This window comes from Salvelinus namaycush, chromosome 33, assembly GCF_016432855.1.
Source record: "Salvelinus namaycush isolate Seneca chromosome 33, SaNama_1.0, whole genome shotgun sequence".
Taxonomy (NCBI): domain Eukaryota; kingdom Metazoa; phylum Chordata; class Actinopteri; order Salmoniformes; family Salmonidae; genus Salvelinus; species Salvelinus namaycush.
In genome coordinates, this window is record NC_052339.1 from 13,136,286 (window position 1) to 13,161,075 (window position 24,790).

The 24,790-nt window shown below is 43.2% G+C and overlaps 1 protein-coding gene and 1 non-coding gene across 3 annotated transcripts in view; both read right to left on the reverse strand.

Moving 5' to 3' along the window:
• The window catches only part of LOC120028005 (partitioning defective 3 homolog), a 577,327-nt gene that overhangs the window by 289,823 nt on the left and 262,714 nt on the right, over nt 1-24,790 (reverse strand). For both annotated transcript variants that reach the window (XM_038973116.1, XM_038973117.1), the window contains exons 6-8: nt 12,434-12,543; nt 11,538-11,621; nt 6,457-6,582 (exon numbers count right to left, since the gene is read on the reverse strand). In XM_038973116.1, the coding sequence (XP_038829044.1) occupies nt 6,457-6,582; nt 11,538-11,621; nt 12,434-12,543 (320 nt within the window). The remainder of the gene's footprint in view (nt 1-6,456; nt 6,583-11,537; nt 11,622-12,433; nt 12,544-24,790) is intronic.
• Nucleotides 14,793-14,847, reverse strand: LOC120028175. The gene has a single exon (XR_005473403.1). It is a non-coding gene; the product is annotated as a U7 small nuclear RNA (small nuclear RNA).

Here is a 24,790-nt window from a genome sequence, read left to right on the forward strand (position 1 = left end):
CTGTGTAAATGGCAGCATAGTCTCAGGAGGAGGATGAGCTCAGCCTCAGCATTGGAAGGGTGAGACGTTGAACCACAATGAGATTCAGCCAGTCAACATTATACATTCAAATATCTATCAAATAATTGTGTGTGTTTGTGTATGGAAAGGGTTTATGGGTGAGGCCACTGTTCACTAGACAGTAAAATGATAAAACAACAAGGAAGATGATGATGGGCGACGTGCAGTAAACACAACAAAGTCGCCACACATACAAAGACTTGTACTTTATACAGAATGGACAAACTCTTGTATTAGTTTGGAACCAAATAAGAAAAGACGCTTTTTTTTCTCGCTCTGATGCGGCATTGTTTTGTCCTGAGCTCAGACGCCACTTAGCATATAGATAGTCTGGCCTGGAGCAGCCCCATCGGTCCCACGGCATAAGAGGATAAGGGCCTTCAGAGGGTGTGTGTGTGTGTGTTTGTGCGCGTGCGTGTGTATGTGAGTAGCGTAGCAAAGGATGATGTGATAGCCAACAATCCCCCCTCGCGTTCTCAGCCTCTCCATTATCACGCCCATGATACCGCATTGAACCCGTCCAAATGAGTTATTGACAATCGCTAAGCCGCTTCCGCCGTTATAAACAGCACTTCATTTGGAGCTCTTTCACCTCAATGCGGAGCGGAGTGTGCCGAGACACTTCTTTGGGATTTGGTCCTTCATTCTTATGTTAATTTCTCCCTCAAATCATGTGAACTGCAGCAGCCTACGGTGGGTAATGAGAGGCACAGTGACACTCCAGTAATCAGACGATGAGGAGACAGCAGCTCAGCTTTCTGATTGAATAATAAATTACCCCATCAATGCATCATTACATTTAGTTAGATTAACCGCTTCTAAATATTTATCCATGCAAAACAATCCAATAAGATTATAATATCACTTGGAATTATCTCCGTACGGTGCAGTGCACAATCAAGGAGAGTAGAGAGAGAGAGATTGTAAAAAGTGATTTACTTCGCCACTAGAATCATATTGTGGTGCGGTGTGGTCACGTTTGTGAATGCCGGTGAGAGCTGTGAGCCATGTGTATGCGGAGCGATACAAAACATTTCTCCCTTGTGGATTTGGTTTGCAAAGTACACATACACCTCTTTCACGGCAGAGAGGCCAGGGAGGTAGTGTGGATGTTTACCAATGAAAAGTCAAGCACAATATTTACTATTGCCAAACACTTCAGTGGCTTGCCAAGTCTAGATGAATGAATGAACAATGTAGCTAGCTAAGTAAGTACAACAGTTTTGAGTTTTGAAGGCTGGACCAGGTTATAACTGTTGCCAAACTTGGTCACAAAGTGTATTTAGAAAATGTGAAAATGCTTTATTATAAAGATATAATCTAACAGAACACAAGCAAACTGAACTAGGCCATAAGGGGAAGGTACTGTATGTTTGATGACCAGTGTACTCATTAAAACAACCTACAAGTAGTGTCCACTCCACATGTACTCTCTGTATAGCTTATAGCCAGGCAGACCCTACCACATCAACAGACACCCCATCGGGCCTCACCCTAAGACAGCTAATTGGGAATCCTGAAAGCTCCATCCTAGCCAGCACTAAACCAGGCAGGAGCTCTTCCTAATGGGGAGGATATCAGTCAGGGCAACCTCCTTCCACATGTTTGCTTTGGGTCAGGGTCTGGACAAAATGCAATATATTTCTCATCTCTGGAAAAGACAGCACCAATATGACTCTAGAGCTGTGTTAGTGTGTGTGTCCCCTCCTAGCTCCATGTTGCGATGGCCTTTTATCTTCAATCCACTTTAGGAAATGAAAAGTAGCAATAAATCAATAGAACAGAGGAAGGTGAGGCTCGGGCGCTAAGGTATATTAACCTCACTAGGCTAGGGGGCGGAATTTTCACCTCCGGATGAAAAGCGTGCACAAAGTAAACTGCCTGCTACTCAGGCCCAGAAGCTAGGATATGCATATTATTAGTGGATTTGGATAGAAAACACTTTGAAGTTTCTAAAACTGTTTGAATGATGTCTGTGAGCATAACATAACTTATTTGGCAGGCGAAACCCCGAGGACAAACCATCCAGGATGGTTTTAGGTGACAGTGTTTTCAATGGGTTTTCTATGTGGATCTGTATTTCTAAGGCACTTGCTTGCAGTTCCTGTCGCTTCCACTGGATTTCAGCAGTCTTTAGAAATTGGTTGATGTTTTTTCTTTGTGTAATAAAGAAGTAGGGCTGTTCAGAACGAGGGTCGAGTCCAGTGTACTGTTGTGGTTGGGGCACGCAACCTGAAAGCTCGCTCCACTTTGTTTTTATCCGCTATTGAACACAGTTTATCCCGTCTTAAATTTGATCGATTATTTACGTAAAAAAATACCTAAAGTTGTATTAGGAAAGTTGTTTGAAATGTTTGGACAAAGATTACAGGTAACTTCATATATTTTGTAGTCACGTTGCGCGAGTTGGAACCAGTGTTTTTCTGGATCAAACGCGCCAAATAAATTGACATTTTGGAGATATAACGACGGAATTAATCGAACAAAAGGACCATTTGTGATGTTTTTGGAACATATTGGAGTGCCAACAGAAGAAGCTCTTCAAAGGTAGGGCATGAATTATATCGTTATTTCTGAGTTTTGTGTCGCGCCTGGCGGGATGAAATATGATTGTCTGTGTTTGTTTGATGGGGTGCTATCCTCAGATAATCGCATGGTATGCTTTCACGGTAAAGCCTTTTTGAAATCTGACACCGTGGCTGAATTAACAAGAAGTTAAGCTTTATTTTGACATATTGCATGTGTATTTTCAAGAATGTTAAATATTTACAATTCTATAGTTTGAATTTGGCGCCCTGGACTTTCACTGGATGTTGGTCAGGTGGGACGTTAGCGTCCCATCTAGCCTAGAGAGGTTAAGGTTGGTAAGGTCAGAGGGGTAGGGGCGCTAAGGTATATTAAGGTTGGTAAGGTCAGAGGGGTAGGGGCGCTAAGGTATATTAAGGTTGGTAAGGTCAGAAGGGTAGAGGTGCTAAGGTATATTAAGGTTGGTAAGGTCAGAGGGGTAGAGACGCTAAGGTATATTAAGGTTGGTAAGGTCAGAGGGGTAGGGGCGCTAAGGTATATTAAGGTTGGTAAGGTCAGAGGGGTAGGGGCGCTAAGGTATATTAAGGTTGGTAAGGTCAGAGGGGTAGGGGCGCTAAGGTATATTAAGGTTGGTAAGGTCAGAGGGGTAGAGACGCTAAGGTATATTAAGGTTGGTAAGGTCAGAGGGGTAGGGGCGCTAAGGTATATTAAGGTTGGTAAGGTCAGAGGGGTAGAGGCTCTAAGGTATATTAAGGTTGGTAAGGTCAGAGGGGTAGAGGCTCTAAGGTATATTAAGGTTGGTAAGGTCAGAGGGGTAGAGACGCTAAGGTATATTAAGGTTGGTAAGGTCAGAGGGGTAGAGGTGCTAAGGTATATTAAGGTTGGTAAGGTCAGAGGGGTAGAGGTGCTAAGGTATATTAAGGTTGGTAAGGTCAGAGGGGTAGAGGCTCTAAGGTATATTAAGGTTGGTAAGGTCAGAAGGGTAGAGGTGCTAAGGTATATTAAGGTTGGTAAGGTCAGAGGGGTAGAGGCTCTAAGGTATATTAAGGTTGGTAAGGTCAGAGGGGTAGAGGCTCTAAGGTATATTAAGGTTGGTAAGGTCAGAGGGGTAGAGGCTCTAAGGTATATTAAGGTTGGTAAGGTCAGAGGGGTAGAGGCGCTAAGGTATATTAAGGTTGGTAAGGTCAGAGGGGTAGAGGCTCTAAGGTATATTAAGGTTGGTAAGGTCAGAGGGGTAGAGGCTCTAAGGTATATTAAGGTTGGTAAGGTCAGAGGGGTAGAGGCTCTAAGGTATATTAAGGTTGGTAAGGTCAGAGGGGTAGAGGCTCTAAGGTATATTAAGGTTGGTAAGGTCAGAGGGGTAGAGGCTCTAAGGTATATTAAGGTTGGTAAGGTCAGAGGGGTAGAGGCTCTAAGGTATATCAAGGTTGGTAAGGTCAGAGGGGTAGAGGCGCTAAGGTATATTAAGGTTGGTAAGGTCAGAGGGGTAGAGGCTCTAAGGTATATTAAGGTTGGTAAGGTCAGAGGGGTAGAGACGCTAAGGTATATTAAGGTTGGTAAGGTCAGAGGGGTAGAGGCTCTAAGGTATATTAAGGTTGGTAAGGTCAGAGGGGTAGAGACGCTAAGGTATATTAAGGTTGGTAAGGTCAGAGGGGTAGAGGCTCTAAGGTATATTAAGGTTGGTAAGGTCAGAGGGGTAGAGACGCTAAGGTATATTAAGGTTGGTAAGGTCAGAGGGGTAGAGGCGCGAAGGTATATTAAGGTTGGTAAGGTCAGAGGGGTAGAGGCTCTAAGGTATATTAAGGTTGGTAAGGTCAGAGGGGTAGAGGCGCTAAGGTATATTAAGGTTGGTAAGGTCAGAGGGGTAGAGGCTCTAAGGTATATTAAGGTTGGTAAGGTCAGAGGGGTAGAGACGCTAAGGTATATTAAGGTTGGTAAGGTCAGAGGGGTAGAGGCTCTAAGGTATATTAAGGTTGGTAAGGTCAGAGGGGTAGAGGCGCGAAGGTATATTAAGGTTGGTAAGGTCAGAGGGGTAGAGACGCTAAGGTATATTAAGGTTGGTAAGGTCAGAGGGGTAGAGGCGCTAAGGTATATTAAGGTTGGTAAGGTCAGAGGGGTAGAGGCTCTAAGGTATATTAAGGTTGGTAAGGTCAGAGGGGTAGAGACGCTAAGGTATATTAAGGTTGGTAAGGTCAGAGGGGTAGAGGCTCTAAGGTATATTAAGGTTGGTAAGGTCAGAGGGGGTAGAGGTGCTAAGGTATATTAAGGTTGGTAAGGTCAGAGGGGTAGGGGCTCTAAGGTATATTAAGGTTGGTAAGGTCAGAGGGGTAGAGGCTCTAAGGTATATTAAGGTTGGTAAGGTCAGAGGGGTAGGGGCGCTAAGGTATATTAAGGTTGGTAAGGTCAGAGGGGTAGAGGCTCTAAGGTATATTAAGGTTGGTAAGGTCAGAGGGGTAGAGGCGCGAAGGTATATTAAGGTTGGTAAGGTCAGAGGGGTAGAGGCGCGAAGGTATATTAAGGTTGGTAAGGTCAGAGGGGTAGGGGCGCTAAGGTATATTAAGGTTGGTAAGGTCAGAGGGGTAGGGGCGCTAAGGTATATTAAGGTTGGTAAGGTCAGAGGGGTAGAGGCTCTAAGGTATATTAAGGTTGGTAAGGTCAGAGGGGTAGGGGCGCTAAGGTATATTAAGGTTGGTAAGGTCAGAGGGGTAGAGGCTCTAAGGTATATTAAGGTTGGTAAGGTCAGAGGGGTAGAGGCTCTAAGGTATATTAAGGTTGGTAAGGTCAGAGGGGTAGAGGCGCTAAGGTATATTAAGGTTGGTAAGGTCAGAGGGGTAGAGGCTCTAAGGTATATTAAGGTTGGTAAGGTCAGAGGGGTAGAGGTGCTAAGGTATATTAAGGTTGGTAAGGTCAGAGGGGTAGAGGCTCTAAGGTATATTAAGGTTGGTAAGGTCAGAGGGGTAGAGGCGCTAAGGTATATTAAGGTTGGTAAGGTCAGAGGGGTAGAGGCTCTAAGGTATATTAAGGTTGGTAAGGTCAGAGGGGTAGAGGCACTAAGGTATATTACGGTTGGTAAGGTCAGAGGGGTAGGGGCGCTAAGGTATATTAAGGTTGGTAAGGTCAGAGGGGTAGAGGCGCTAAGGTATATTAAGGTTGGTAAGGTCAGAGGGGTAGAGGTGCTAAGGTATATTAAGGTTGGTAAGGTCAGAGGGGTAGAGGCGCTAAGGTATATTAAGGTTGGTAAGGTCAGAGGGGTAGAGGCGCTAAGGTATATTAAGGTTGGTAAGGTCAGAGGGGTAGAGGCGCTAAGGTATATTAAGGTTGGTAAGGTCAGAGGGGTAGAGGTGCTAAGGTATATTAAGGTTGGTAAGGTCAGAGGGGTAGAGGTGCTAAGGTATATTAAGGTTGGTAAGGTCAGAGGGGTAGAGGCTCTAAGGTATATTAAGGTTGGTAAGGTCAGAGGGGTAGAGGCGCTAAGGTATATTAAGGTTGGTAAGGTCAGAGGGGATAGAGGCTCTAAGGTATATTAAGGTTGGTAAGGTCAGAGGGGTAGAGGCGCGAAGGTATATTAAGGTTGGTAAGGTCAGAGGGGTAGAGGCTCTTATCAAGAACTATAGGTCACCATAAGGAGTTTATGGAGAATCACTGAGTGCGCAACTCTCACATTTCAAATAGTCTGTATCTGACTCATAATGCTTAAATACAATGTATTACTGTACATTTAGGAGAGAGAAAGGAAGAGACAGAGGCAGAGAGTGAAAAGCTTATGAAAGATAGGTTTCAGAAAGTTAAGAGGTAATGTCAGGTAAATGTTGAATATGCCCCATCTCTGTAGGTCAAGACAGAGGCGAGGTCGAGGGGGGGGGGGCTTACTGTTCAAATCGGATGTTCCTCAGATCCCCGTTATTAATCTTGACGACACAGTCGTTCTCCTGGAACAGACCTTCCTGCTCCGCCTTGCCCCCGCGCTCCAGACGCTTCACTAACAACCCAAGGGTCCTGGAACAACGGTACACACGTTACACACACACACATGCGTTACGCACACCTTACAGACTTTGAACTTACTCCACACACACATATAACACACTCTACAGACCAGGTCAAACCACACGTTATAGTACACACACTTCACACACACCAAGCGCAAGACTTTTCACACAACAATTCTTATCCATTTAACCCACACTACTAGGAATTGTCCTCTGCATCCATTTAATTGAGATTAGGGAATTCATTAGAAAGATTGTCATGTAGGGAAAAGTCAAAAGAGACAGGACGATAAGTAATGGAATGTAAAAAGACGGGTTGTGAAGAAATGCATAGAACACGCCATTACTGTAGAAACACTGACAGGTAACTATTACTGTAGAACCACTGACTAGTAACTATTACTGTAGAACCACTGACTAGTAACTATTATTGTAGAAACACTGACAGGTAACTATTACTGTAGAACCACTGACTAGTAACTATTACTGTAGAAACACTGACAGGTAACTATTACTGTAGAACCACTGACAGGTACTGTAGAACCACTGACTAGTTACTATTAGAACCACTGACTAGTAACTATTACTGTAGAACCACTGACATGTAACTATTATTGTAGAACCACTGCCTAGTACCTAATACTGTAGAACCACTGCCTAGTACCTAATACTGTAGAACCACTGACTAGTACCTATTACGGTAGAACCACTGACTAGTAACTATTATAACCACCGACTAGTAACTATTACTCTAGAACTACCGACTAGTAACTATTACTGTAGAACCACCGACTAGTAACTATTACTGTAGAACCACTTACTAGTAACTATTACTGTAAAAATAGACTAGTAACTATTACTGTAGAACCACTGACTAGTAACTATTACTCTAGAAACACTGATTAGTAACTATTACTCTAGAAACACTGAATAGTAACTATTAAATGAAATGAAATGAAATTGTATTGGTCACATACACGTGTTTAGCAGATTTTATTGCGTGTGTAGTGAATTGCTAAATATTACTGTAGAAACACAATAGTAACTGTTACTGTAGAAACACTGAATAGTAACTATTACTGTAGAAACACAGCATAGTACATATTACTGTAGAAACACTGACTAATAACTATTACTGTAGAAACACTGAATGGTACCTATTACTGTAGAAACACTGAATAGTAACTATTACTGTAGAAACACTGAATAGTAACTATTACTGTAGAACCACTGCATAGTAACTTTGTCAAGGGATCTTCATAATATACCTTCCTCAGTATCTCCAAATCAATATCATAAATCAGATGAGATTAGTGACACCAAAACTAACTTTAGCCAGGATGAGGCAGGTTGACATATACTATGTTCTCTCTTCCCAGAAATGCTGTGGTGTGTAATATTGAGCTGTCCCCTTCCCTTCTCCCTGTGAAGGACATCTAAGTGATAATCCTGGTCTTCACACTAGTGAAGGTCTTATGGCTTCAGTGACGCTCCGCTGTCTGTCTGTCGTCTACCTTCGCTTAGCCAGGGCTTAAAAAGTGAGCAGGCAGCATTGTTATAAATACACGTGCACGCACACAAACACACACACCCACATACACACACACACACACACACAAATGCACAGCCTGCCGTCTCAGCAATCCCCTCCAAGCTCCACAACCTTTACCTTCAAACCCTGATGCAGTAAATAAATACATCAGAAAGCAGCTTGGGGTTTTAGCTCTCTCTCGCCCTCCGAATCACCGCGCTACCACAGACGTGTAAAGAGATCTGATAGACGCACAGACAGCAAAACCATAACTCCTGTTTCAAAGGACCAGGAGAAGCTGCAGGTGTACTGTCTGCACTCAGACTGTTGTTGCCACTTCTGATGGGAAGTCTTAAGACTTTAAGGCTCCTGAGACTCAAGTAAGGTAAAAACTTCTTTAGGGAGTGAAAAGAGATTGAATATTAAGTGGGATTTATTTCTGATTGACATTTTGGATGGGATTTCTGATAGGGCTAGAGGGGGGGGTTACATAAGTAGACAAGGACAGTAGGAGGTGAAAAACATACTATTTTCGCAGTACTTTATTAGATACGTAAACAGAAACAACAACCCGGTAAATCGCAAAGAAGAAGAAAAAAAAAAGTGATTTTCTTCCAGGCGAGCGAGGCTAAATTCACGGAGCTGTTTAGCGTTTCAGCCAAAAGGGGCACGCTGCGGCCACCAGCCGCCTCAGCTCATTAGTTTAATTGGCTGTATAACATGGGCATGCTCACTCACCACCACAAACTCATCTCTCTCCTCAATGGGGGTAAATGGCACATTACTAAGTCAGAATTATGTGGTACAAAAGGCCTTTGTCCACTCACACCGCCGACGAGCAGACTAAGCAGGCTGAGGCTTCATAAATTGGCTGATAAGAGTGGTGGGGAGAGAACCATAGAGTCATTATAGACTAGCGAGGTGGTGTGGAAGCAAGACAATGGATGCATCCCAAAAGGCACCTTTATAATGGACTACTTTTGACCAGGGCCCATAGGGAAGTGTTTGAGATGCAGCCTATCTAGTGTAGCAACTAATCTTAGATCAGTGTTTTACTGGAGTTCAAGGGCTTTATAATGAACCCAGATGGAGCTGATGCTGATTAGTAATCTGTATTCAGTACAGTGTCTCATGATTGGGCATACAATTGGGCTTTTTAGTGATTTGATCACCATTAATAAAGGTGCCCTCATTCTTAATGATAAATGCATTAGCACACTTTCACATCTGTCTGTCTCATATGCTACTGGACATTTGCTAAGATGCTCAACACTCACTCCATTCAAACTAGTAGGCATTATTTAAGATGTATTGAGTCTTCCATCAGTACATTAACTTTCAGTAATTCCCAGACGTCCTGCTTATTCCCTACAGGAATATTTCAGCCTGGATTTCTGGAAAATCTGGGACTTCAAAAATATAAGTTATCAGAATTGTACAACTCTACAGGCGAGTCTGTTAGAGAGACTTGTGGAATACTAAGTCCATCCCTTCATCTGCTCATATGCAGACGCTTTGCATGTTGATTGAGAGAGAGTTGAGGAGTTGAGCTGAGGAGACTGAGCGACAGAGACCACCTGTTCCCATCTACTGACTTTAATTGAATAATAATGCAATCAGGATCCATTTACGCAGCGCAATTATGTCTGTGTCTTGTTTACAGTTCACAGTGGTCACAGAAGGAGATCTCATTATTGAAATGGTGGCGGTGTCGCATCTGCACGAGAGAGAGAGAGAGAGAGAGTGTGTGTCTCTCCCCTATCCAAGTCCCTCTCTCCCCTGCAGCTGCAAAGAACCAGTGGCTGCTGTGCTAGCATCGCTGTGACAGCAGACACTTTGAGTGTTCCGTCTGGGCCGGAAGTCTGACCCTGCTCGTCTGGACGGTAATGAGACAGCCCTCGGCAGCTAACGCCTGACGTCCTGGAGGAAGAGCTGAGCAGTCCATTAACATCATCTGACTAACCAGTCTTTGTCACGTTATCTAGTTTGGGACATAATTGAAGGAGCTGATGAGGAAACAGTATGCATGGCCCCATACGGAATAATATGTTACAACAGTGATAGACAGTGGCCATTTCTAAAGGCCAAAGTCAAAGGACCACTTTGAAGCAGAAAACAAACAGTTTAAGCTAGTTTGTCAGGAGGCTTTATCCAATATCAAAATCATTGACGTTTATAGTCATTTAATCATATTGTTTATTATATTTACAATATCTAATATCGATATTTCATCGTTCTCTCTTTCTTTTCTGAGCCAAAGCTAAGGCAGTATACTGTGAGAATCCGACGCTCAATTCTCAAAGGTCAAGCCTATTTCTAGTTCAACAACATCATGCTAGTTTCTCAGGAACGGCAATAGAATAAAAGTCCTGAGTGAGTTATCTTAATGAAATGACAACAGCAACCTTCAATGACAAAGTCCCACATGATATCCCATATCATTTCTTTCATCAGTATTTTCACCTCTTTCCTTTGTGTTTCTTCTACTGTGTGCTGGTGTCCCAAATGGCACCCTATGCCCTATATAGTGCACTACTTTTAGCAGTACTGGGCATTTGGGACACATTTTTATGTTACCGTGACCTTGGGGGTGACCACTGTGCCAATCCATTGGTGTACATGTAGGACCCATGTTATGAATTCTCTTTTAGTTTGATTGTATTGGCCAGTTCCTGCTGATTGTGAATAACTAAAAACTCTGATATATTCAGCATCATGCTCTTGTCATCACTATTCTTCACCGAGGAGGGTCAAACGCCTAAATAGATATAGTCGCTAGAAGGATTTATTTCTCCCCCAAAAAGTCACCTTCAAACCAGAGGACGGACGTCTGAAGTCCATTGTCTCCCGTGGATAGAACTCGTAACATAGAACTCAGAATAAAAGGAACGTGTAGAACACAGACTATACAGCCTCCAGTCAAGAACAAACCGCTTTCCACTTTCATCCTTTCTTTTTTCTATGTTCATTGTCTCCTTGGAGCTGTAAAATAGCACTCACATTGGTAAGGGACAAGTGTTTCAGAAATTGAAAACACAAAAGGAAGAAGAAAGATTAAAAAAAGAGGCCAAGAGACATCACAGTCACTCACAATGACAGCCGTGAGCGACAGAGCTGGAGAGAGATCGGGTGAAAGAATGGACAGAGAGAGAGAGAGAGAGACAGAGAGAGTGAGCGAGACAGAGAGAGTGAGAGAGCGATTTCAGAGGCGTCAAACTGAACAAAAGGATGCAGCGGACAGATCGGGACAGGGGGCTAGCCTAGTAGGAGTACTGTAGTCTTTTCATACTGGGACAGGGAAGCTGGGCCCTAATAAGTCTAGCTTCTCAGAGTAGGAGTGCTGATCTAGGACCAGTTTTGCCTTTCAGATCATAATGAATACTGTTATATGGACAGGTGGGACCTGATCCTCGATCAGCAGTCAGTTTTACCTTCTGTCCGTGGCACTGAAAGGCACAACGTGGATCCCCAGAGGCCCGCCGACATTGGACACCTCTACCAGCTTTAGCATGTCACTGTGGGACAATGATGGATGAGGCAGGGGGTGAGAGGGACAGCGGGAGGGAGGAACGCATGTGTGAAATAAAAACAGAAACAGAAAAAATTGAGAATAACACAAAACAACAGGATAACATGACAGGTCTGGGAATGGAGCCTATATCTAGCAGCTAGGGAGATGCTACTGCAGTCACTCACTGGTCCAGTCCCAAATGACACTATTCCCTTTGTAGCGCACTACTTTTGACCAATGCCCATAGTGGACATTATATGAAATAGGGTGCCATTTGGGATACAGACCCTATAGAGATTGGCTTTGGCTCAGCTAGGCCTCTTCTCTCATGAAGCCATCCATTATACAGTCAGGCTGAGGAACCAGAGGTCGATTAAAGACCCAAATGGAGACTCCAATTAAGTGATTAAGATCAGGTCTTTGTGGGTTCTGCAGTAAAACTAGCCCCGATGAATTGGAAATATGGAGGGATGCTTCAGCCCTGCAAATAAAGCTGCGAGGGCGTACGAGGAAGTCACAGTAATAATAGTTAAATAATACATGGAAAATCACATGATGGTGATGATGATGGTGGTAACACTGATGGTGGAGACATGGTCTTGGAAAATGAATCTGTGGTGTACTGTAACTATTTAATAATGGTGTATATATTGAGTATAGAACATCTGATTCATGGACACGACAATGTGATGGAGTACTGAGATGAGTGAGTCTATATGGTGTGTGCCTGTCATAAGAAGTGGTTATATTACAGGAAGAGAGAGAGTTGGGTGTGTCCATTCCTACCAGGAGGACAGTGGTGTGTAATGCACTTACTTCAGAGATAATGTTGGGGAGTGTTCCACACAGGAGTCTGCTCTCCCCACCGGCTCTATTCTCCCGTTCCTCTCTTCCTCCTTCACCCTCTCCTCTTCCTCCTCCTCCTCCTAGACAGACATAAAGAGTGAGTGAGTGAGTGTGAGAGAAAGAGAGAGAGAGAGAGAAAGAAAGAGAGAGATAGAGCGAGAGAGAACAAGGTGACACAGGGAACATCAAAGACTATACAGCTCTGGCGGTGACCTAAGCTGTCCTACCGTCTGCGTCTCTGCATCTCATCTCTTCTTTCCTCCCTTCTTTTTAATCCAATTACCTGAGAAGGAGAGTAATGGTCTCTGTTTTAGGGTTGGGACTCTCTCTCGCTCTCTCTCCGCAACATCCGACAGAGGACAGCCAAGCAACACTGAAGTGGCCGTAATCGATTACTCATACTCAATCAATGTGGATGGGGGGGATGGGAGGTAGCAGTTTGCCAGGTTCTTACAGTAATCTGATAAAGCGACGGGAGGATGAGACACAGGCCATTTGTTTCTTTCACTCTCTCTCTCTCCATTTCATTTACCCTTCTCCCTGTTCTTCAGTCATGGCCATTAGCCATTATACCACTCTGTCTCTCAGACAGACTCAATATCAGACGGCTGGGGACCTTAGCGTCCTCTGTGAGAAATAGGGAGTTCTTATACTGTATTAAAGAGATACATTCACGGTATTCATGATACATGTAGATAACAATGTAGTGTTTTTACAGTGGTAGTACCAAAACAAATCTCATAACATTCATCCACAGCTGATTCATACGGTATTGGTAAGTGTAATCGTGATATTTCGATCAAGAAGGTATGCGGTAATTCTTTGTTATAATGATGACCTTCTGGGGGGGGGGGGGGGGGGGGTTAGTATGTCTAGACACTTAGCAGAGAGGGAGAAGACCTGAAATGGTTTGTTAGCCTCTGATATTAATATGCCTACTGCCCCACCCCTCACCTTCCCTCCTCGCTGAAATGTCAAGCACATCTAAATAACCGCTCTGCTTGTTCTCTCTTTCTCTCATTCTCTTTTTATGGAAATGTATTCAGCCCTTTCAAACTATGAACCCCTGCGACACGGGAGGGGTTTAGAGGGGGTACTCGGGCCCGTCGGGAGACTCCTAATCTTATTTATACATTTCCGAAGGTGAAGTGAGACTGACATGGGGTCATGACAATTTAATCAGAATACCTACAGAATCCTGCTGCCAAGCAGCTGCTGTTTTCTCTATTAGGTGTTTCTATAAAAATGAGTCAATCACCTTTGTCCGCAATGCAAGGCCCCGGCTCTGCTGTTTTTAATTATGCGTCATGACAGGTCTCATGTGCCTCCTTGCTTTTATTCATATGCTTTCTATTGGAAAACAAGGGGGATACTGGCATACTGTACAGTGAGACGTCAATGGACCTGGCAACCCAACGTGACCTGTCAACCCGTGGAATGCTTACATAAGAAATAAACAGAGGACTGAAGGATAACATAATGGTGGAGGTGAAGGGAAAAGAAGGGAAGGAAGCATGTGATAATGGAAAAATAAATACAATCAGATATCCAAAAGTGGAATAATGAGGAGGAAAAAGGGAAAAATATTTAAAAAATACAGTTCTAAAAAAAAGCCAGATAATTTGCATAGAGCATGTATGCAGGGGAAGACGAATGGCGGAGTGCTCTTTGCTTGTTGCCTGTGACAATAGGGTTTAGATGGCTGGGTTGAAGCCGAGGAAGAGGTGGTGATTCACATTTATCATTACTGACACTGACAAGTAATTAACTCCCATAACAGTTGCTCTCGGTGACAAGCCTAAGCCTTGCTGTTTGTTGAGTGACAATTTTGTATGACATGAATGCATCTCTGCTCCTGAGAATCTCTATTCAGTGGAAAGGGAGACCTGTCGAGCTGAGGCTGAGCTAAGCGGTAGAGGTGGAGGAGTGGAGTGGATGACTGGAGGAGAGGAGGAGGAGTAGAGGAGAGAGTGAGGTATCAGTGTGTAGAGCTCATTGGTGCACAGAGGTGAGGAGAGGTTTCTATCCATGGTTCACAACAGAGATAGGTAGCAAGATACCCACACGAAAAAAATACTACACAATGGTATAAATAGAATAGTATTCACTGGACTAAAGTTATCAAAAACATGACAGTGAATACTGTATTATTTACTGTAGTATACTGTATTAATTACATTTAATTATAGTATAATTACTGAATTAAAAGAAAACGGATATACTAAATTAATGTAGCGTTTTTGCAGATTGTAGTATACTGTAATATGTTTTGCATAAATTACTATAGTATTTATTAGTGTTTTTGTTGGATTGTCTTTGACATAGAAGTGGAGGCTTTCTCCTCGAAGAAACCTACTGGAGAAATTGTAAAAGAGCAGGTTTTCCATAACCTACCTGTAGGTAGGCAGGTAGGACTGGGGTCTGAACAGATAGTTCAGAGCTTCTGCTCTTTTCTAAAACCTGTAGGGAACACAATATAATTATGATTTATACTTGGCATATATGTTTCTCACTTATGAGTGGCACAAATTGGGATATGGGGCATGGGGGAGGGGAATGGGCAGAGTATATCATTAACTTATAGGGGACTGCACTGTTTTTGCGGACATTAATGTAGTACTTAAGAAACAAAAGTTGGTAATGCTGTAGTATTTACTATAGTATACTACACCATTCTATGGTAAGTACTACACATGATCGAGGGATACTACAGTGTGTAGTATAGTATTCTACAATATAGTACCGTTTACTACAGAATTATATAGTAAGTACTGTAGTAAAGTCTAGTATTTTTTTCATGTGGAGGGAGTGAGGGAGACAAAGAGTTGGAGAGAGAAATAGAAAAAAGAGAGAGTGAAAGAAAGAGAGAGAGCAAGCGAGAGAGATATATAGTAAAGTAGATATAGTAGTCCCTTGAGGGATAACTGGTGACTGACATCCCTGATGGACTGATTGACTGAGTGACTCAGAAGCAGTGGGTGTCACTCTCTTCTTGTCACCAAGGGCAGAAAGAGAGCCTTACACTGGCTGCCAGCCCTGCTCTATTGTCCATCTGTCTCGCTCTCTGTCTCATTGCCAGTGCTAAGCATTTAGTGACAGGAGAGGTGAGCCACTAGCTAACGAGACACCTCTCTTTCTCTCCCTCTCTATCTCTCTCCTTCTCTCTCAGGTGGGTTCTATGTATAGTGGACGAGGAGGGGGGCATGGTTTGAACTTTTTATGTTCGTTACAATTAAGTTAAGCTTGTGCCTTTAACTTCTTAGCGCTAGGGGTCAGAATTATTATTATTATTTTTTAAATAACGTGCCCAACGTAAACGGACATTTTCTCTGGCCCAGATTGTAGAATATGCATATAATTTACAGATTAGGATAGAAAACACTCCAAGGTTTCCAAAACTGTCAAAATATTGTCTGTGAGTATAACAATACTTATTCTGCAAGCGAAACCCTGAGAAAATGTAACCCAGAAGTGATATTTTCTTTTTAAAAACTGTGTTTCCTGGCCCGTCTAACCTCCATTTAAAGGGGTATCAACCAGATTCCTTTTCCAATGGCTTCCTCAGGCTGTGACCAGGCTGTAGACATAGTTTCAGGCTTTTATTTTGAAAAATTAGCGAGTTTTTTCAAAATTAGTCAGGTGTCCTCTGAATATTTCCTGCGCGCGAGAGAGGGACACCCCATTTTCCTTTTGTCTCTTAATGAATAGGTTATGGTCCGGGTGAAATATTATCGATTATGTTTGTTAAAAACAACCTGAGGATTGATTATAAAAAACATTTGACATGTTTCTACGACCATTACGGATACTTTTTGGAATTTGTCAAACGGAACACGGCTTTGGTTTTCTCAACATAATGCGCAACCCAAATCGCATTTTTTTGTGAGAAAAGTAATATTTATCGAACAAAAATAACATTTGTTGTGTAACTGGGAGTCTCGTGAGTGGAAACATCTGAAGATTATCAAAGGTAAGCGATTAATTTGATTGCTTTTCTGACTTTCGTGACCAAGCTAACCAAGCTAATATAAGGCTAACTGTTGTAGCATTGAAAGCTACACTCACAAAAGCTTGGATTTCTTTCGCTGTAAAATATATTTTCAAACTCTGACACGATAGGTGGATTAACAACAAGCTAAGCTGTGTTTTGGTATATTTCACTTGTGATTGCATGATTATAAATATTTTTAGTAATATTTTTGCATTTGGCGCCCTGTAATTCTAGCGGTGGTTTAGGAAAGTGATCCCGTAAAAGGGATCCGTAGCGCAGAGAAGTTAAATATGTAACTATAGGGCCAATAAAGGTATTTTTAAATCAATCTCTCTCTCTCCATCTCATTCCCCTGACTATAGTTGGCCGGACAATGCCTTCCTTCCTGATCAGAGGGGAAGTAGCTCTGCAGCGTTTCACCTCTCTCTGCACCTCACTTTAGGCCCTATCTATGTTGTGCAGAGTCAGACATGGTGGAGTGAAGGGGCCTGAGAGCACATCTCTCAACACATGGGGCTGGGATGGCTGTGTGCTGTGAGGGCATGGGGCTGGGTCAGAGCCAACTGCCTCTCCAACAATGATAGGAAGCACAGCGTTAGGAGCCTAGCGGTTAGACAGCCAGTGCATTAGATTATTGAAGCAGATATGAAACTTGGCTTGGCAGTCAGACGGGGAGGGAGTAGAGGGAGGGACTGTAAAGTGCAGAGTGCCGTTTCCTTTCACATATTGAGTGGTGAGAGAGTGGACAGGGGGAATGAGGAGGACACGGGGTAGGGCTGCTGGATGCAGGACTAGCTACCTGCTAGGTCACGGATTGACCCTGAAACACACACATGGGTGCACATACATTGTCTGCTCGCTGGAGGGTTGGTGGTAAGGGTAAGGGTGTGTGCTGAGTTACCTTCCATCAGATCCCATCCTGAAGGAAACACTGGAATGGCCTAAAAGAAACACTGGAGTGGCCAAAAAGAAACACTGGAGTGGCCTAAAAGAAACACTGGAGTGGCCAAAAAGAAACACTGGAGTGGCCTAAAAGAAACACTGGAGTGGCCAAAAAGAAACACTGGAGTGGCCAAAAAGAAACACTGGAATGGCCAAAAAGAAACACTGGAATGACCAAAAAGAAACACTGGAATGGCCAAAAAGAAACACTGGAATGACCAAAAAGAAACACAGCAATGACCAAAAAGAAACACTGGAATAGCCAAGTGTAACAAAGACTTTGACGTGTGAAAAGAAATCCATATTATGATGTTGAAATGAGGAAGGGGAAGAGGGTGAAGGAAGGGTGGAGGGAGGCTTTCCTCTCATTCACAAAGGTCAAGGCCAATAATTGCATCCTCATTACATGATAGAGCTAATGTGGATACAGTGCAGTCCAAGAGACAGAGACAAATGAGACCATACAAGACACTGGCACCATGTCTGGCATTACAAGAGTGGACATTGCTTCTCTAGTCACCATAATGCAAGGACAACTACAATATAACTACAGCAGAGAGATACAGCTAGTAAAGGCTTCCTAAAGCCTTTGAAACAGTGTAATATGCAATTGAAGTTGAATAAAAATGTAATAACTGAAATAATGGCATCTACAGTATTTTCAATGATTTCTCAATAAACTGAAAATAAACATTCCATTTCAGATTTTTAACTTCAAATCACTTCCTGAACCCCGACCCTACATTAAACACTTGACTACACTGCTGAATCGTGACTCAAACAACTGGGATCCACTTAAACAGGTCCTGTCAACAATTTTTTTCCAACTGCCATTCAAATTTAATTTGTCACATGCACAAGTACAGTGAAATGTTTAACTTGCAAGCCCTACCCAACAGTGCAGTATTCAATACCAAAATAGCATAAAGAAATAAACTCTTAAAAAAAGGAACGTCCTCGCACTGTCAACTGCGTTAACTTTCAGCAAACTTAACATGTGTAAATATTTGTATGAACATAACAAGATTCACCAGCTGAGACATAAACTGAACAAGTTCCACAGACATGTGACTAACAGAAATGGAATAATGTGTCTCTGAACAAAGGGGGGGGGGGTCAAAATCAAAACAGTCAGTATCTGGTGTGGCCACCAGCTGCATTAAGTACTGCAGTGCATCTCCTCCTCATGGAATGCGGCATATTTGCCAGTTCTTGCTGTGAGATGTTACCCCACTCTTCCACCAAGGCACCTGCAAGTTCCCGGACATTTCTGGGGGGAATGGCCCTAGCCCTCAACCTCCCATCCAACAGGTCCCAGACGTGCTCAATGGGATTGAGATCCGGGCTCTTCGCTGGCCATGGCAGAACACTGACATTCCTGTCTTGCAGGAAATGACGCACAGAACGAGCAGTATGGCTGGTGGCATTGTCATGCTGGAGGGTCATGTCAGGATGAACCTGCAGGAAGGGTACCACATGAGGGAGGAGGATGTCTTCCCTGTAACACACAGCGTTGAGATTGCCTGCAATGACAACAAGCTCAGTCCGATGATGCTGTGACACACCGCCCCAGACCATGACGGACCCTCCACCTCCAAATCGATCCCACTCCAGAGTGCAGGCCTCGGTGTAACGCTCATTCCTGCGACAATAAACGCGAATCCGACCATTACCCCTGGTGAGAGAAAACCGCGACTCGTCAGTGAAGAGCACTTTTTGGCAGTCCTGTCTGGTCCAGCAATGGTGGGTTTGTCCCCATAGGCGATGTTGTTGCCGTTGATGTCTGGTGACGACCTGCCTTACAACAGGCCTACAAGCCCTCAGTCCAGCCTCTCTCAGCCTATTGCGGACAGTCTGAGCACTGATGGAGGGATTGTGCGTTCCTGTTGTAACTTGGGCAGTTGTTGTTGCCATCATGTACCTGTCCTGCAGGTGTGATGTTCGGATGTACCGATCCTGTGCAGGTGTTGTTACACGTGGTCTGCCACTGCGAGGATGATCAGCTGTCCGTCCTGTCTCCCTGTAGCGCTGTCTTAGGCGTCTCACAGTACGGACATTGCAATTTATTGCCCTGGCCACATCTGCAGTCCTCATGCCTCCTTGCAGCATTCCTAAGGCACGTTCAAGCAGATGAGCAGGGAAACTGGGAATCTTTCGCTTGGTGTTTTTCAGAGTCAGTAGAAAGGCCTCTTTAGTGTCCTACGTTTTCACAACTGTAACCTTAATTGCCTACCGTCTATAAGCTGTTAGTGTCTTAACGACCGTTCCACAGGTGCATGTTCATTAATTGTGTATGGTTCATTGAACAAGCATGGGAAACAGTGTTGAAACCCTTTACAATGAAGATCTGTGAAGTTATTTAGATTTTTATGAATGATCTTTGAAAGACAGGGTCCTGAAAAAGGGACGTTTCTTTTTTTTCTAAGTTTATATAAATAAAACTACAAAATATAGAGTAAATTCGAGCCAAACACAAAGGTCTCATTGTAACTGTATGAGTTCAGTTATTTTCAACCAGAGTGACCATATAGATCATGTAAGACTGCCCTCCCTGGACAAAAGACAATTGTGGATTTCAATAATTCATATCCTTTTAAAGCTCTGGGTCTGACCAGAGAGCATTCCTTCCTAACCTGATGGTTATTGATGAGGGCTCGAACATTTGAGTCTCCGTCCGCTTGAGATTTTGTTATTGACTCAGTGATTGATTTAAGCCCTTATAATTAGCTGTCCCTAATTGAATTAATGTTCCATTTAACGATACAGCAGCCCAGAGCAGAGGGAAGCCGTGTCATTGATAGATCTGCCTGGACTCATATGAAATCCTGGTTGGCAGATGACGTACTGTAACACAGATGCAATTCATTGACAGAGGAGAAGGAAGAAACAAACTATCCCCTCCGGTCCAGTTCTCCAAATGCCAGTCTTGTCTGCAACACACAACACACCCTTTCAGACTGATGTGGACAAATGTGACCCAGGTAGGCTCACATCTCTGATTTAATTTGCTTAATAGCATTAAGAACCTGTTTGGGCTTTAATTTGCTTAAAGTAAATCCACGTCATACGGAATGCAAACTTTTATACCCTATTAGCGGTGTGTCTTAAAACCAAAGGCAGACAGGGAGATTTAAAGGTTTGATGTCTTTGTTGATTAAAAGGGGAGAAAACTACATCAACTCGACTAGAAATAGAACTGGGGGCGAATGTGAAGTTTACGACATCTGAGATTCAGTGCCAGGAAAATTGATTTCATTAGCCAGTAATGGAGCTTGGTGTGTTTCCTAACTGCATTATGGGTAGCTGATTCCTGCATCCCTGTTGGCATCTCTGCTGCCCCCTGATTGGCTGAAGCCTCTTTTCCTGGACTGATGATTAAGAACGTCGTGCTTTGGTCAGCGAGATCAAAAAGACAGCACAGAAAAAACACAGCGGGCACAGTGAAACAAACTTATCCGTTACTCCGATAAAGTACTTGTTCGTCTTGTTTTACTCTCATCTTGGATATAGTTTCTCAAAAGGAATAGTCTTATAATGAATCTATACTGTTTCTTAGATATCGTTTATCAAAAGGAATAGTACATCTAATCCCTACTTGGGAATGGGGAGTCAGTCATCTGCTTTGAACAGTCCTGAGCCCATGGGTTCTGAGTCGGAATCAGAGAGGAGAACACGTCCTCATCAGAGTCAGCCTGTGTTTCTCCCCATCGGCAGAGACACGGACAGCCGGCCCACACAGGGTTACTCTACTGTCATTTCTTTCCAGTGTGTGTGTGTGCGAAGCTCTCTCTGCAGAATTGGAATCTAATAATTTCCTCACTAGATGCTGTGCTAGACAGAATATAGCTGCTGTACATTAGAGTTGTATTGGAGACCTACTGTTGTAGCAATGCGAGAGTTCTGCTTCCGCCCTGGGGCCTCTCCTGTTGGGTATGACTTTGACCTCAGCTCTCAGCAAATTAATGAAATGGGTTAATCCTATTTTTGCATTAAGGATTTATACACTATTCTTGGTTCTCTGAAAAGTTATCAATGGCGTGGCTTTATTGAGAGGCCTTAGTAATTGCAATGGCTGCATATCCTTCCCTTGCCTGACTAACCACTTGACATTAATGGAAATTGCACTTGGCTTTCCTCTTGTTGAGATCTTAGTTGTTCATCAACACATTGAATCATCTGATATGGACATGCATTATTATCACATATGGAAATTATCATACATTGATGATAACTGTCTGAAATGCTCATAGACAGTATGGTTTATGCCTTCATACTCACCCACCATTACTGCCACAGAGAAAAAGTGAATAGCAACATGAATTACATTATCAGAACCGTCTCAGTGTCTACATAATGATGTTATCTCTGGTTTCTGCCTTTTTAACATCCCTTAAACCCAACATAAATGTAAATAACTGTCTAGAACTGTCTGATAACTCGGGCCGGGTTGATGCATTGGCTGCGTTAATAGGGTAGTTAAAATGGCTGATTCAAATGACCTGATGAGGGAAGAGGGGTTAATGACAGGGGAGCAACAGTCACATCCAATCTAATCACAGAGATGTTTTGGGGGTCTAATTTGGGATAATGGCAGTTAGCTCTGAGGGATGGGTGACATGGAGAGGAGAATGAGCTTTTGTACAGTCTCACATTTGACTGGGTTTTGAGGAGGTCAACTTGTTTTGCAATCAACATATCTGTGGCATATCCTCAACTTGGCCTTATGGTCAAGGAACAACACATTTTAGAAGGATAGTATCCTTTTCTCTAGCATCTGAGGCTATGTACCAAATGGCACACTTTGCACTATGGGCCCTGGTCAAAAGTAGTGCACTACATAGGGATTTGCCATTTGGGATGCACTCTGTCCCTTACTTGATTAAGTAAGGTGAGGTGTGTTTGTGTCTCCACTCAATCTCTAGGTAGAGCGTGAACTGTGAAGCTGAACGGATGAGTGTGAGGCTTGGTCATGAACTGAGCATTAACTGGGGCATGTGGTACATTTAAGCAATAAGGCACCTCAGGGGTTTGTGGTATATGGCCAATATACCATGGCTAAGGGCTGTTATTAGGCACGATGCAACGCCCTTAGCCATAGTATACTGACCATATACCACAAACCCTTGAGGTGCCTTAATGCTATTATTAACTGGTTAACAACGTAATTAGAAGATGCAAAATAAATGTTTTGTCATACCTGTGGTATACGGTCTGATAGACCCTGACTGACAGCCAGTCAGCATTCCAGGCTCGAACCATCCAGTTTATAATAAGCATTAACTCAACTCTAAAGTAATAACTGAGCTCTACATGAACTGAACTCTGTGGATCTTTTCACTTGAACTGAGCTCTGTGGTAATTTTAGCAGATTAATCATCATTTTGAGCTGATTAGGGGCGAGGACAGTCTTGTCTTCTCTGCTCTGAACATCTAATCCATCTCTCAGAGTGTCTGTGAAGGTCAGTGAGCGTCTCTCCTGTTAGATACCGTCAGACTGACACAGAGACATACATGTATGTCAGTATTTCAATGACGTGTAAAACAGCTGAACTGTAACTAAATATACCTATTCCACAGTATCTTATGTGAGCCCTGGTCAAACGTAGTGCACTAAAAAAGGAAGAGGGCGCAACTCGGGACACACACTAGAAATTCCAATTCCAATTGAAATGAAATGGAATTGATCCCATCCCTGCAGGGAGTCAACCAGTATCTAAAGCAGAGAGCAGAGACACACCATGTCTCTCCATTAGTATGCTACAGGTTGTTTCCTGTGCAGACCTCATCATAGACACCTCAATGAGGTAAGTCTGAAGGAGGATGATTGATATGGTCCTATGAATGACTGAACAGGAGCAGAGTACACACTAGAGCTAGTCATTACTGAGGAGCCAGTCTATTCCTCAGATTAACTTTTGTTTGCTGTGTTGCCCGAGAGCTTCATTTTCAAGATGGTGGGAGGAGGTGCTCAGCGGAGAGCGGCGCTTTGTTCATTTATTTTTAATTGCTGGAGTCTGAGATTCTGGGGGTCGGGATTCATTTGGCCGTGTCCTCGCTCTATGGGTGGGTAAATGAAGTGGACCAACTGGGGACTCAGAGAGGACCGGTAATGAAATGAGGTCCCAGCGGACGCACTGTTTGACTACTCTGCTTCCAGGACAAATAGGACTGGGGGACTATCTAGAGGTGAGGAGGAGAAGGAGTGCATTTGAGTTAAAATCAGTATCTGCAAACAAATGTTCTCGAGAGGGAATATATATATATAGTATATAGTGAACTAAAATATAAACGCAACACGTAAAGTGCTGGTCCCATTTTTTTATGAGCTGAAATAAAACATCCCCGAAATGTTCCATACGCACAAAAAGCTTATTTCTCAAAAAATGTGGTTCACAAATTTGTTTACATCCTTGTTAGTGAGCATTTCTCCTTTGCCAAGGTAATCCATCCATCTGGGCAGGTGTGGCATATCAATAAGCTGATTAAACAGCATGATCATTACACAGGTGCACCTTCTGCTGGGATCAATAAAAGGCCACTCTAAAATGTACAGTTTTGTTACACAACACAATGGCACAGATGTCTCAAGTTTTAAGGGGGTGTGTAATTGACATGCTGACTGCAGGAATGTCAACCAGAGCTGTTGCCTGATCATTTAATATTATTTTCTCTACCATAAGCCACCTCCAACGCCATTTTACATAATTTGGCAGTACGTCCAACCGGAGATGACGTGTAACCATGCCAGCCCAGGACCTCCACTTCAGGCTTCTTCACCTGCGGGATCGTCTGAGGGGGGGGATGAGGGGATGATGAGGAATATTATTCAAATTTTTTATTTTTTGTATTTAACCTTTATATAACTAGGCAAGTTGGTTAAGAGCAAATTCTTATTTGTACAACAACACATCACGCAAAGCAGCCACAACTGTCAGTAAGTGTCCATGATTGAGTCTTTGAATGAAGAGATGGAGATAAAACTGTCCAGTTTGAGTGACTGTTGCAGCTCGTTCCAGTCACTAGCTGCAGCGAACTGAAAAGACGAGCGACCCAGGGATGTGCGCGCTTTGGGGACCTTTAACAGAATGTGACTGGGAGAACGAGGGTTGTATGTGGAGGATGAGGGCTGCAGTAGCTATCTCAGATAGGGGGGAGTGAAGCCTAAGAGGGTTTTATAAATAAGCATCAACTAGTTGGTCTTGCGACAGGTATGCAGAGATGACCAGTTTACAGAAGAGCATAGAGTGCAATGATGTGTCCTATAAGGAGCATTTCTGTCTGTAATAAAGTCCTCAAACTAATTTTGATTACTTGTCCTCTCTGATGTATTGTTGTCTCTACCTTCTTGCCATTTGTGCTGTTGTCTGTGCCCAATAATGTTTGTACCCTGTTTT